The sequence below is a fragment of the Hibiscus syriacus genome, unplaced genomic scaffold, assembly GCF_006381635.1.
Source record: "Hibiscus syriacus cultivar Baekdansim isolate YM2019G1 unplaced genomic scaffold, ASM638163v2 tig00004004_pilon, whole genome shotgun sequence".
Lineage (NCBI taxonomy): Eukaryota > Viridiplantae > Streptophyta > Magnoliopsida > Malvales > Malvaceae > Hibiscus > Hibiscus syriacus.
This window is the reverse complement of record NW_024061991.1, coordinates 273,738-288,028: the sequence shown is the minus strand read 5'-3', so window position 1 is coordinate 288,028 and position 14,291 is coordinate 273,738. Positions and strand designations below refer to the sequence as shown.

At 38.6% G+C, this 14,291-nt stretch overlaps 1 protein-coding gene and 1 pseudogene across 3 annotated transcripts; both read right to left on the bottom strand.

Moving 5' to 3' along the window:
• Positions 1 to 532: 532 nt before the first annotated feature.
• LOC120185380 lies at positions 533 to 4,639 on the bottom strand (annotated as a pseudogene).
• A 5,139-nt stretch (positions 4,640 to 9,778) lies between these two features.
• Positions 9,779 to 13,559, bottom strand: LOC120185869 (B-box zinc finger protein 21-like). 3 transcript variants are annotated; one of them, XM_039189975.1, is made up of 4 exons: positions 13,553 to 13,559; positions 10,828 to 11,024; positions 10,330 to 10,740; positions 9,779 to 10,208 (listed from the first exon to the last, which is right to left on the bottom strand). In XM_039189975.1, exons 2-4 carry the CDS (start codon positions 11,014 to 11,016, stop codon positions 9,957 to 9,959), a joined length of 852 nt encoding a protein of 283 aa, XP_039045906.1. In that variant the 5' UTR covers positions 11,017 to 11,024; positions 13,553 to 13,559; the 3' UTR covers positions 9,779 to 9,956. The 3 variants fall into 3 exon arrangements, with proteins under 3 accessions (XP_039045906.1, XP_039045905.1, XP_039045909.1); XM_039189974.1 differs by lacking the exon at positions 13,553 to 13,559 and adding an exon at positions 11,104 to 11,149 and having other exon boundaries at positions 10,828 to 11,072; XM_039189978.1 differs by lacking the exon at positions 13,553 to 13,559 and adding an exon at positions 11,104 to 11,149 and having other exon boundaries at positions 10,330 to 10,737; positions 10,828 to 11,072.
• Positions 13,560 to 14,291: the final 732 nt, after the last annotated feature.

Sequence of the window (14,291 nt, the reverse complement as noted above, 5' to 3'; positions counted from 1 at the left end):
GAGTAGATTTTATCTTAAAAATACTTGTTTCAACACAAACAGATCTTATTTTAACCAAAACTGTCAAAAGCTGTTAATTATTTAGATTAATCAATCCTTGACTATTTACAGATAAAATTTAAAGTACATGTGTCATTTTATGTTTCAGCTTAACACAGATAGTAGATGGCTTTTTCTCGAAACTTTTCATTGTTGTATTATCATTGTTGCATGATGAGGGACTGATCGTGCAGCTGAAATCACTGGCCTTGGTTTATATGAAGACGGTTTACTAAAACTGGCCTATCGGCGGTGTTATTCGATCGACGAACAATGTGCTGCAGTGAAAGCACTCTTGCAGAATCAACCTACTTGACTTGAGTGATATTCATCATGTATGAAGCAAAGACACGCCATTATGCTTGGCAGTCGACAGTCGACACATAAAGACAATAAACAAAATAACTTTTATATATAACAAATTGAATCTATTACTTTAATATTAGAGTTAGAAAGAATTGAGAAGATTTCATCAACATGACAATGTACGAACCTAGATGTGTTGTGCTCTACCCTCTATACCAGGGGAGGAAGGACGTTTTCCAGCTGGTGGATCTTCATTTCTGGATCGGGGCAAGATGCTGAGTCCGACTACCTCCTTGGGTGCTTGACCCGGTTCCAAAAACCCCAGCAACTTCGCCGCTAGAGCTGCACTCTCTTTCACATGTCCCATGTCCTGGGTCTTTGACCATAAGTTGCGCAGTTTGTAAGCTTCTTTGCTTAGTGTTCAAACCCGATTCCCCACTGCTTATACAGTTCCTCTTTCTGCTTCTTCGACAACTTCTTCTGTATTTGCTTGCACAACATTTTCCTCTCACGAACCAAATCCTTTGCACTGCTACACAAAACAATTTCGTTTCAGTTCAATCGGGTCTAAAGGTTCCTTATTTCCAAGTTGCATATGCCTGGCTCAGACTTGCCCAAGGGTTTCATCAGGTTTTAAAATTTACGTTAGTTTTGAATTTGAATCAATTTGGTTTAGATGATTTTAGATTTAAATAATTTTCAATTTGAATTTGAGGCTTAGTTTGGGGGTCATTTTGGGTTGTCATTACTCTAATTCATTTCAGATTTGAACCATTTTTCATTATGGTTTACGACTTCATTTTTAGATATGGTCATCAGATATTGAACGGTTTGGATCATTTCAAGTTCAATTTTTTTTTCGGTTAAGGTTTGAAGATTGTTTTTATAGATCGGGTCACTAAGGTTGCAAGTGGTTGAGTTTGGTTATTTCAGATTAATTTTTTGGGGCATTTTAGAATCAAATCAATTTGAATTTGGGTTAGGTATATTCAATTTGTTACTAATATTTTATGATTAGATAGGGTTGAAGGTTTGAATTGGTGATATATTTTTCTTGAGAGGATAATAATAACAAGTACTGTTCAACTAAAGAGATTTTAAGTTCACCTTGAAGCTGTTGTGTCAAATGGAGTATCTTTGAAACCATTGCTTCCCAGTGGCATGGAGTTCTTTAGAAAAGGCAATCTTCTGAACTCTACCTCCATATAAATAGAATCAGAAGGGTCGCCTTCGAAAAGCGTGATGAAATAGGTTCTATGGATTAATGGTACATTGCATGCATCCCAAGTTCGATTATCTTTCTCTGCAAATTCTGGAATTCAGCAGGCCAACTATATGCGTTTCACGGCATTCTCGGTTTCAGGGGCCTAGCATCCAGTCATTCAAACGGAAAATGTCAGTAGCCAATAATCATCAGCTAGAAATATGTGAAAAATGAATCATACTAGGTCTTATTTTACTTTTTGGGACCATGAAGAGTTACTTGAGTACCAAGTCTGCTGTATTAACTTATTATGGAGTACAAAAATAATCTTAAGAACACAACTTATGGGAACCTAAGTCATACCAAAGAAGTTGAAATAATGTAAGCAATGAAATTCTAACAGGAAATATAAAAGATGCATTTCATGTGGGAAATAAGAAAAATTAAGAAAGGTTCACCAAATTCTTATCAATTTGTTTTTCTGGTAGCGGTTTTGTCACACTGTTACATTCAGAAAAATCAGTGGACACGGAAGTTCTTCTCGTAGAACCACCACCATATAACTTCCATGGCGGTGGAGCAAAACTGCCTTCACTATAATTGTCTTCCCCATCTATATCTTTCACACTTTGTGCTTCCCCGTAGCCACTGCTAAATGAATTTTGAGAATGACTTCTAGACATTTTTCCATTTCTGTTGTCATCTTTCAATCCAGAAAGCTTACAGGAGAGTTCTTTTTCCCTTCGAAACAAGTCCTTTTCAACTGATGTGGAAGGAGGTACTCTTTGATTATGTTGTGGGTTCTCAAAGTCGGGTGAAGATGGCACGGTTGTGATAATTGCCCTGCAGCTTTTGCATCTACTCATGGCCGCATTACCAGAATAGTAGTTCCATCTAATGCAGAAGGCTGCAACTCCTGATTTTTTGTTTCAGTGCCTCGTAAGTTTCATCTTTATTAACCTGACTGATTGCAAATCTTCCATTTGAGGGATGATACTTCATTTTCTTTCATGGTTAGTAATGTCTAATTTTCCTTGATTTTCATCAATTACAGTAAATCCATCGCCTTCCTGCAACTGTGTACTTGACTCTGTCCCAGTTAATTTTCCTTCCATATCCTCAGGAGCTGTGAGGGATACTTTTTCTTCCTCTTCCACAGGAATAGCTGATATATATCAGCTTCTATTCCTTGATGACGGATTCCATTGTGGCTGGTTCCCTTCCTGTTCCTCGGGACCAATTGATAATTCATCGTTTTTGACAGTTAATTTTCCTTCATTGTTCAGAAATCAAAGAGAAAACATCTGCCTTTTCATTCAGCTTAATGTTTGACTCTTCAACTCAATGCATCGAACTTCCTTGCAGTTTTTATTCAGATTCTTCATCCATTTTAGAGCAACCTCCTTGCAGCCGTTGCTTGCATGAGGTTCAGCCAACATTAGAGTGGTGCTATCGGGATGGCACTCCTCTTCATAGTTCTCTAGAAGTGGAGGTTCCAGATATTGGTGTTGGTCATAGGCACACTTGGTGCAACAGTATCCATATGCTTGCAGTAATCACCATACAGGGAGCATTGGCCACTTCTGATGAATTTGCTGATGAATAGTTGGCACTCGTTAACATTTGAACTTCTCTAACTGATGGTAGCAAATTTTCAACTCACGATTGAGCCAGATCACGTTGCCTATCAACCTCTTCTATCTCTTTGGCCATCTGTCGATTCTCAAAAGAGAAAGCAAAGTTAACATGAGTATATGGCTTAACCGAGTGCACGCTGCAACTTGCAACTTGCTTTATTTTATTTTACCAAGTTCTTTTTTTTCTTTTGGATAATAGAAGTTGAACATACAAGTTCCCAAAACCACGTGTAAATTCAAATAACAAACCTAGTGATAACTACAAAAAACCAGGGTTTATACTGATATTTACTTCTATTTTCTTAAATGCGAGATATCATGCTTAATGGCTTTCTGAAGTCATATAATCACCTGCTCAATGAGTAGCTCTTTCTCTCTCATCAAACTCGCCGTACCAAGTTTGTGTGGTGTTGAGCCGAAGCTCTTCATTTCGCTCTCCAGTCTAGTCAATTCTCTTTGCAATTGCTTTACCAATGCCTTATCTGACATAACTAAATTGACTTTTGCATTGGTTGTTACCTTTTTGGCACAGCTTGCAAATAAGAGTGTTTCTCGATTGTTCAACATGACTACGGTCAGGACTCATAGTGCAAATGATGCTGTTCTGGCATTGCCTCCTAAGGCATTCTGGAGTATGCGTGTTAGCTTAGAATCTCTGTAAGGTATGACTATTTCTTCCTTTGCTGCAAATATTGCCATGTACATTGGCCATAAACAATATATGCTATGTTTATGAGTTAAGGATGATATAGTCTATAATATTTGTGAAAAAGCAAAGTTATTCAACCTTAGTTTGCGAATCACAGTTCCAAGAGTTAATAAACTTCGATTTATGTGACAGCCTTCTTTCAATCTTGCACCAGCGGATAAGGCCTGAGAGGCACGCTCACTTCCAGCTAAATCAATAAAATTCTGTATAAGAAAACCCAAGTCAGACTTCCTTGTCGTCCAAGTTCCCACTTACGATTTTAAATTGAATAGTGTTCTCTCTCATTTCATCGATTCCCATCTGAAACAAGACAAGTGCTTTTTCTTTAAGAAAGTTAAAATTTTTATACCACTGAAACTGCAAGAACGCTTGAATTTACGGCTCCAGCATATCACGAGCAGAACTTTCAATTGTCTGCAAATTACATCATTGAACGCTGCTATAAGACTAACACAGCAAAGATAAAGAAAGTTTACTTAAGTAGGTATGCTTACCAGCCGCAAAATCTGATGTGATCTCGAGCTAGTTTCATTCAAAGCAGTCTCTCCTATCTGCCTTTGAGCTGCGGAAAAATATGTCAAAATGCATATAAAATCATCCAGTGAAACAAAGAAAAGAGATAGACCAATGGTGTTTTATAAACACATCACCTTCACATATTGAAAGGAGCTCCTGAAGATGTTCCTTGTCTCTTACAGTCTCCTCATCTCCCCACAACGGTTCCCCTCTGTTGAAGTGAAACATAAAAAAAAAAACGCTATAAAAAGTTTAACACTCATGTAAAATGGCGACGGGTCTTATGGCGGCTCTCCAGTATGTATGAGAAGCCATCGGCCTCAACAAAGTTCATTGATGAGGCGATTATTTAATTTGCGGATGACGGAAGGGGCATCGATGGCACAACCTAAATGAACTCAACACAATCACAACCCAGTTGAGTTCAGTGGAAAATTGAATTCGATGATGAAGTTCGAGCTTTAATTCTTATCATCTTACTAGACAGTTGGAATGCTACTGTTACAGCAGTCACAGTTCGTCGGAAACAGCAAATTAAAATTTGACGATGTTCGGGATCTGGTACTGAGCGAAGAAATTCGACGGAGAGAATCGGGTGAAGCATCAACCTCCTCAGCCTTGCACACGGAGTCTAGAGGGAGAACTTCAGAAAGAAATTCAAATCGTGGCAGATCGAAATCCGAAGGGGAAAATCAAGAACAGGAAATAAAGATTTTTACCTGTTATAATTGCGGCAAGAAGGGTCACTTCAAAGAGATTGCCGAGCACCGAAGAAAATACCGGCGCACAGGAATCTGCCAACGTGATAGAGGAGACAGGTGATGCCATGATTCTAAGTGTCAACAGTCTGATTGAATCATGGATCTTGGATTCAGGGGCATCTTTCCACTCCACGTCATGCCAAGAAATCATGGAGAACTATGCAGTGGTGATTTTGGGAAGGTTCATCTTGCTGATGATGAAACCTTGAAGATCGTCGGAAAAGGAGACATCCGACTAAAGCTGCCAAACCAGACCACCTGGAAGCTGACAGAGTGAGACATTTCCTGGTCTCAAAAGAAATTTGATTTCTGTAGGACAGCTTGATGGAGAAGGATACAATACAACCTTTCAGGCTGTGAATGGAAGATTACCAAAGGAGCATCGTCATGCTCGTGGTAAGAAGACTGGTACTCTCTATGTAACCTCAAATTTAGAGAATATCATTGTAGTAGCAGATGCTGATGGAAAATCAAACCTATGGCACCAAGGCTTGGCCATATGAGCGAGAAAGGAATGAAGATACTTCTGTCAAAAGGGAAGTTGTCGGATCTAAGAATGTAGAGTCGGACTATGCGAGGATTGCATCTTTGGCAAACAAAAGAAAGTCAGTTTTGCAAAGATTGGCAAGACACCCAAGCAGAAAGGTTAGAATTGGTTCATACTGATGTATGGGGACCATCCCCAGTTCCATCTCTTGCAGACTCACTATTATGTCACATTCATCGATGATTCAACAAGGAAGGTGTGGGTTATTTTCTGAAGAAGAAATCAGAAGTCTTTGATACCTTCAGAAAATGGAAGGCCATGGTGGAAAATGAGACTGGTTTGAAAGTCAAGAGGTTGAGGTCTGAATGGAGGAGAGTACAGAGACAGTAGATTCAGAGATTTCTGCGCAAACAATGGGATTAAGATGGAGAAAACAGTTCCCATAACACCGCAGCAGAATGGCGTAGCAGAGCGCATGAACAGAACTCTGAATGAACGTGCTAGAAGCATGAGGATACATGCCGGATTACCCAAATTTCTATGGGCTGAAGCTATCAACACTGCAGCTTACCTGATCAACCGTGGGCCCTCTGTTCCTTTGGATGGCGGAATACAGAGGAAGCTTGGAGCAAGAAAGAAATAAACCTTTCACACTTAAGAGTGTTTGGTTGTATTCTTATGTACACATAGACTCTGCTGAAAGAAGTAAGCTTGATGCTAAGTCCAACCAAATGTGCCTTGTTGGTTATGGCGGTGATGAGTTCGGTTACCGGTTTTGGGACTATGAAAATCGGAAGATCATCAGAAGCAGAGATGTCATTTCAAGAGAATGTGATGTACAAAGACAGGTCAATTGTAGAATCAAGTAGTTCAAATACCAAAGCTGAAACAAAGGAATTTGCTGAGTTGAGGAGATTCCTGGAAATGATGTTCAAATCAATCCTGAAGCAGTTCAAGAAGAACCAAGCACACCAGAACTGAGACGCTCCTCCAGAATTCCTAAACCAACCCAACGGTATTCTCCTTCTTTACACTACTGTTGCTGACTGACAATGGTGAACCAGAGTGTTATGATGAAGCAATGCAAGTGGAGGATTCAGTTAAGTGGGAGTCTTCCATGAAAGATGAGATGGACTCGCTTATGTCAATCAGACGTGGAATTAGCTGAATTACCACCAGGCAAGAGAGCGCTCCATAACAAGTGGATTTACAGGATCAAAGAAGAGCACGATGGGAGCAAACGTTACAAAGCAAGATTGGTTGTCAAAGGCTTTCAGCAAAAAGAAGGTATTGATTACAATGAAATTTTCTCTCCAGTCGTGAAACTGTCTACAATCAGACTGGTGTTGAAAATTGTAGCTGCAGAAAATTTACATCTTGAGCAGTTAGATGTAAAGACAGCTTTCCTTCATGGTGATTTGGAGGAAGAAATCTATATGAGGCAGCCAGAAGGCTTCATAGAGGCAGGCGAAAAACCTGGTATGCAGGTTGAAGAAGAGCTTGTATGGTTTAAACAAGCTCCTAGACAGTGGTACAAGAAGTTCGATAGTTTCATGGGTAGTAGTGGTTTTACCAGATGCCAAGCAGATCATTGTTGTACATCAGAGGTTCGACAATAGCTTCATTATTTATTGTTGTACGTTGATGACATGCTCGTTGCAGGCCCAAACATGCAAGAGATCATAAACTTGAAGCAAAAATTGTCGAAACAATTTGCAATGAAAGATCTGGGCGCTGCAAAGCAGATTCTTGGGATGAGGATCAAGAGAGACACAAAGTCGGGGACTTTGATGTTATCACAGGCTGAGTACATCAACAAAGTACTCTTCAGGTTCAACATGCAAGATGCTAAACCAGTAAGTACACCTTTAGGTGTTCATTTCAGACTCTCCAAAGAACAGTCACCAAAGACGGAGGAAGAACGTGCACACATGGTGAAGGTGCCGTATGCCTCAGCAATTGGAAGTCTGATGTATGCCATGGTTTGTACCAGACCAGATATTGCTCAAGCAGTGGGAGCTGTTAGCAGGTACATGAATAATCCGGGAAAAGTACACTGGGAAGCAGTCAAATGGATCCTCAGATATCTGCGGGGTACTACAAACAAAGCACTTTGTTTCAAAGGTGGAGATACGATACTAACAGGCTATGTAGATGCTGACTTAGCCGGAAATGTCGACATCAGAAGGAGCACTACAGGGTATGTCTATACTCTAGGAGGAACTGCAGTGAGTTGGGTTTCTCAATTACAGAAGATAGTTGCTCTCTCCACAACCGAAGCAGAATATGTCGCTGTTACGGAAGCCAGCAAGGAGATGGTTTGGCTCCAAAGTTTCTTGGAAGAGTTAGGCAAGAAACAAGAAAACAATGTCTTGTATTGCGACAGTCAAAGTGCTATCCATCTAGCGAAGAATCCGTCTTTTCATTCCAGGACGAAGCACATACAATTGCGATATCATTTTATCCGGTCTCTTCTGGAAGATGGGATTTGAAAACTTGAAAAGATCAGTGGAGCTCAAAATCCAGCAGACATGTGACAAAGACGGTGACCACGGACAAACTGAAGTTGTGTTCAACTTCAGTTGGCATGCTAGAGTAACAAGACTAGAAGAGCTGCTGCATCGATCGAGGTGTGAAGATAGATTAAAATCAGTCTTCAAGTGGGAGATTGTTGGTCAAATATGAATACTAGCAGCCGGTGGCTGCTTGATATTCAAAGGTGGGGGGGCTGCTTTGAATAAATGGGTGGCTGCCTAATTTTGTTGAATTTAGGTTTGGGTTAATTATTTTTGGTCACTAGACTTTAGAGTATTTTCAAAGATTAGTCCCTAAGTTTTAACTATAAATACCCTAGCTCATTTAGCTTCAAAATCATCCCAAAATCTTCTAGTTCTCTCTCAAGTGTGTTGTGTAAACACCTGTAAATTTTATCTTAGTAAAAGATCTGCAGCAGCCCGGAGACGTAAGCACAATTGGCTGAACTCCGTTATCAATTTCGGGTATTATTTTTCCGCTTTTATTTCGCATTCTTACAAATCTGGTTATAGGGAAATTACTTGTTCTCGTTATATTTCCTAACACATTCATGTACTTTACCCAACCATTTATTATTATAAGTTATGCAACTAGTCTTATTCATTTTTTTTAACTTGTGACGGTAGGTAATGGTTAATTAATGTTTAGGTTATGTTTAATAAATGTTGAAATTTTCTTTTCAATCCTAGACTTTAACTTGCCTTGGTTACTGACCGTTCTTTTTATACGTTTAAATAACTTTTTAAATCTTGTTGAAAGTGTTCACAATTTGGCGAGAAAAGTATCGTTTTTGGTAGAATTTATATCATTTAAGCAGAGCTTAGAACTATTAAATTGTGGAGAAAAAATGGGGAAGATTTCAAAAGTTTGCAAGTTCTTTTAAAAGGTGTGCACATTCTTTCAGACGGTAAGCATAGTTTTTGAAGTAAATTCAAAGAGCATGCGCAAACGTCTCAATTTACTCTAATTGAGCCTAAATCTTAATGGTGTCAGCTTGTCTCATGTGCAGAACCGACACCTTAAAAGGCGCGGTGAAAAGTGTCGAAACAGCCACAACTGATGCTGATTGCGATATTTCGTGCAAGGTGTAAGACCAAATTAGGCGAATTCGTCCATTTGAACCAACCAGAAAGTGGAGCAAAAGGGAGCACGTGCAGCGTACAATACCGGGCTCTGCTTAGGTAAGTTTAGATGTGGGTGGTCGGCTCAACATGAACCTTTCGGCCCACAACCGGTACTCAGATGAACAACTTTGTCATTTACAAGCTATTGAAGTGGCAGCTCTTCTTAGTATGTATCCAATAGATTGATAGAATGGAGTCTTTTGGGTGTGCTCGCGCCCACCATGAGACCCTGCAATCTGCGTAAGACCAAACCAGACCATCCCTTTTTGCCTACCCCTCCTTTCCTTATCTCATCCCTGTACCAGTTCCTCACAATTATCTTCTCTTTTTCTTGTACATTCTTACAATGATACATCTGCCGACCAAAAGGATGATTGATTGTTCCTTTGACTGTCTGTTGAAAGGATTTCACTTTTCAGACAGTGATATGTCATAGCTAGAATAGTTCAAAGATGGGGAATTAGTAAAACTTGAAATTTTCCATTGATATTTACGAAGTCGTTGAAGGAAGAAAATGGAACAAACAAAACCGACCCTATTAGAGTAGGGGGGAAAGAAACATCAAACTTCAATCAACTTAGCAAGAAAATACGAGGGAAAAAGAAGACAAGACAGGAACTTGAGGTCCTTTTCTGATTCTACCAAAGAGGCCTAGATCTCTTGGATCCAACGGCTGGAGGGCTGATCTGTGGAACTGTGAAAGCATCATTTGTCCATCTCTTGTTAGCCTTCATAGATATGGTTTCATTTATCTCTTTGAACCCGATTGACCCTCTTCTTTGTGAAGAATACTGGGGAAGAAATAGTGAAGATGGTGACCGGGGAACCCAAAGCCCTAAACTTTCTTGGCTATCCGTATCAAAAAACGACAGCATCCCATCTTCGTGACTCTAACAAAAAATAACAAGAAAGAAGAAGAAAATTTTTGAGATCCAAAGGGAAAAAATCCCACCATTCGAAGATTGTTAAAGGATGGAAAAACAAATAGATGAATGATGGATCAATGCAAACCTTATAGAAACCAAAGGGAGGTCCAGGGGAATCAAGGAAATCTTCAACGTGCCACCCTGGAAGCATTTCGATCAAGTACTCAGATATGCTACTTGTTGAACCATCTCCTTCACTTGCTAACAAGTTGTTTTCTCCGCCGCTTTTGTTAACCGCAGCTGCTGCTACTGTTGGTGGTGTTGTAGATGGATAACTCGAGAGTGGGTTCTTCATCGATGATTGAGACTTAAATTCGGGGATTGAATCACATCCGTTGGATGATGTGTAGATAGTAGATGTTGAGGAAAGCTTAATTCCTGTAAGAAGGAACCTGTTATGTTTCTGGGTATGTTCGTTTGCCGAGTGAATTGGAACATCACAATCTCTGCATAGAATCGCCCTATCTTGTTGACAAAACAAGAAAGCTCGTTTCTCCTACCCAAAAAAAAAATCCAACAATCAAAACTCCGACTTCAATGAAATTCAACACAGTGATGAATTATAGAAGCCAATGAAAATTACCTGACAGATATCGCAAAGAGGGACTTGTTCAGAAGAGCAGGGATGGAGGAGAGTAAAGCGTTGGTGCTTAGAAGCAAGCTTGTTGGCGTGGTGGACGCGGTGGTCACAGGCTTCGCAGAGAGCGGCCTCGTCGGCTGTGCAGAAGGCGGTGGCCTCGTCTTTGCTACACACGTCGCACTGAATCTTCATCTGTTTTGCTGATCTTTATGGCTGCAAACAGAGGGTTATAAGCGTGGATGTTGAGAGTAAATAATACCAGTAAGAATAAACTATGGAAAATAGTACTCGTCTGGGTCTAAAGATAGATGGGGATTCGTATTTGGGAATTGAGATGCTGAAAGGATAGAGAGAGACTCGGAAATATGGGTAGGTTGCCCCACTTTGAATGGGGATTTTTCTTTTTATGAACTTTCCAGTCTTGAGTTGCAGTGATTTAATTATTAGAAAATTGAAATAAACAAACACTATATGGGTGTTTTTATTCAAACAGATATCATATGGGTGGAAACAATACTTATTTTAATAAGCAAAAAGAAAAATACTAGAACTAATATTCATTTTACTATTTTCTAAAGCAATTTTAGAATTTTATAAGAAGCATATGATGGGATTAAGTTATATGGGGAATGGGAAGAAAGGCAGACGAAGGAATTTAATTCTAAAAATAAATCACCCATGCCTTTCATTTTAGAGAAAATAAATTGAGTGACCGAAAATGTCTTGTAATATACGATTTTAATCAACTTTTTTGGATTTGCAAAAATAACCAACAAATTCGCAACGTGATTTCAAATTCGCAACACGAACTCTAATTTCGTAACACAGTTTCCAAATTCTCAACATATAAGTAAAATTCACAACTCGAATTGAGAAATTTCGCAACACGAATTTCTTCCCCATCTTCATCTCTCACTCTCTACGACGACATCCGTCCCCATCTTCGACGACATCAGTCCCCATATCCGACGATCTCCCTCCATCTCCATCTCTCACAGCCACCCTCTCACAACCATTCACGACCACAAATGAAAAATCAACCACCGAGGGTTAATTTTTTTTTAATTTTTTTTATTTTAAATTTTTTGTATTATTATTACATAATTAATCATTTTCATATTTAAATTGATGTTAAATTTACTCGTAATTTCAATATATAAATTAACCATTTTACTTAGATTGCTTAGTAAATTCATTCGGTTGCTGTCAATACTGTTAAACAGTTTAATCTTTAACCTTTTGAAGTTAGTATTTATCTTTTGGTTGAAGTAATGCAATTCATTCAAGTTTCAATTTGCAGAAGAATAGTAGATTATTCTTAAAACTTAAATTCGCAACATGAAAATCACAACTCGAAAGTGAAATTCGTAACATGAAATTCGCAACGCGAAAACTAAAATCGTGTTGCGAATTTCATTTTCGTGTTGCGAATTTAAGTTTCAAGAATAAACTACTCTTCTTCTGCAAATTGAAACTTGAATGAATTTCATTACTTCGACAAAAAAACAAAGACAAATACTAACTTCACAGTATTGTGAATTTAAGTTTCAAGAATAAACTACTACTCTTCTAGAATATTGTCATTGAACCTGCACTAAACCTATATGTTGTCCTTTTAAATGTTTATATAAGTGTTTACTTCTGGAATGTTATCTGATGCATTTTGTGAACTATGATAGAATAATGACTTGGGTGAATACCGGGCTAGTTTGAAACATATTTGGCTATATTTTCCCTGTTTAATATAATGTATGTTTATTGTGTATAATTTGTAGTTTTTGATATATTATTAGTATAAGTTAAGTCAGATCGAACCTCGATCTCTTCTGGTGTCACTACATGAGAGAGATCAGATCTATATCTTCGAAGCATTGAAACATGAAAGACATCATGTATCTTTTCCATCTCAGGTTGCAGAGCTAGTTGATATGCCACAAGACCTACTCTCTTTACAATCTCATGAGGTCCAATAAACCTAGGACTCAACTTTCCTTTACGTCCAAACCGCAATACTTTCTTCTAGGGAGATACTTTCAAGAAAACTTTTTCTCTAACTTCAAATTCAATTTCTTTTCTTTTAAGGTCAGAATAAGACTTTTGTCGATCAAATGCCACTTTGAGATTATTCTGAATTTCTCGAACTTTTTCTTCCACATCTCCGGACCAAGAACACTTCGGTCTTTAAGTTCATATCAGTTTAATGGCGTACGACATTTTCTTTCATATAAAGCCTCATAAGGTGCCATCTTAATACTGGACTGATAACTATTGTTGTAAGCGAATTATGCCAATGGTAAATATTTCTCCCACGACCCTTTGAACTCAATTACACATGCTCTCAATATATCCTCCAATATTTGAATAGTCTTTTCTGATTGTTCATCAGTCTGAGGGTGAAAGGCCGTACTAAAATTTAGACGAGTTCCTAACGCTCCATGTAGAGTTTTCCAGAATCTCGAAGTAAATCGAGAGTCTCGATCAGAAATTATAGAAATAGGCACTCCATGCAATCTAATAATTTCTCTAATATACAGCTCTGCGTATTTTTCCATAGAGAAATCTGTTCAAACCGGAAGGAAATGCGATGACTTAGTAAATCGATCAACAATCACCCATATTGAATCTTTTTTATTTGGAGTCAAGGGTAACCCCGAAACAAAATTCATCATCATATATTTTCCCACTTCTATTGTGGAATAGAAAGGGGTTGCAATAATCCTGACGGAACTTGATGTTCAGCTTTGACTTGTTGGCGTACCAAACACTTAGACACAAATTCTGTGATACTTCTTTTCATTCCTGACCACCAATACCGATCCTTTAAATCCATATACATCTTGGTTCCACCCGGATGCATCGTCAATGAACTACAATGAGCCTCTGTCGATAAATCTTTCTTCAAATCCTCATCGTCTGATATCACTATTCTTCCTTTATAATACATTTTCCCATCCGACTTAACCTCAAAATCCTTAATCTCTTTATTCTTTACTTTCTCTATTCTTTTCAAACACATTTCTTCTTTACTTTGTAATTCTCCAATTAGATCCAACCATGTTGGTTTAAGCTTTAACTTTGCACATAGACCACCGTCTCCAGTTAAAGATAATCTTGTATCCATAGCTCGTAAAGCTGCAAACGTTTTTCTGCTCAAAGCATCTGCTACCACGTTAGTCTTTCCGGGATGATAGTCAATTATCACATCATAATCTTTTAAAAACTCAACCCATCTCATTTGCCTCAAATTAAGCTCTTTTTTGAGTCATTAAATACTTCAAACTCTTATGATCCGTGTACAAGTAACAACGTTCTCCGTATAAGTAATAACGCCAAATCTTGAGAGCAAACACTACAGCAGCCATTTCCAAATCATGAGTTGGATAATTCTTCTCATGCGACTTTAATTGCCTCGAAGCATAGGCCACCACCTTGCCTTCTTGCATTAATACACATCCCAACCCATTATG

Coding starts and splice junctions, on each gene's coding strand:
- LOC120185869 (XM_039189975.1), bottom strand. CDS start 11,016: ATGAAGATTCAGTGCGACGTGTGTAGCAAAGACGAGGCCACCGCCTTC. Junction 10,741..10,827: donor CTCTTTGCGATATCTGTCAG/GTAATTTTCATT, acceptor TTTTTTGGGTAG/GAGAAACGAGCTTTCTTGTT. Junction 10,209..10,329: donor CTCCCTTTGGTTTCTATAAG/GTTTGCATTGAT, acceptor ATTTTTTGTTAG/AGTCACGAAGATGGGATGCT.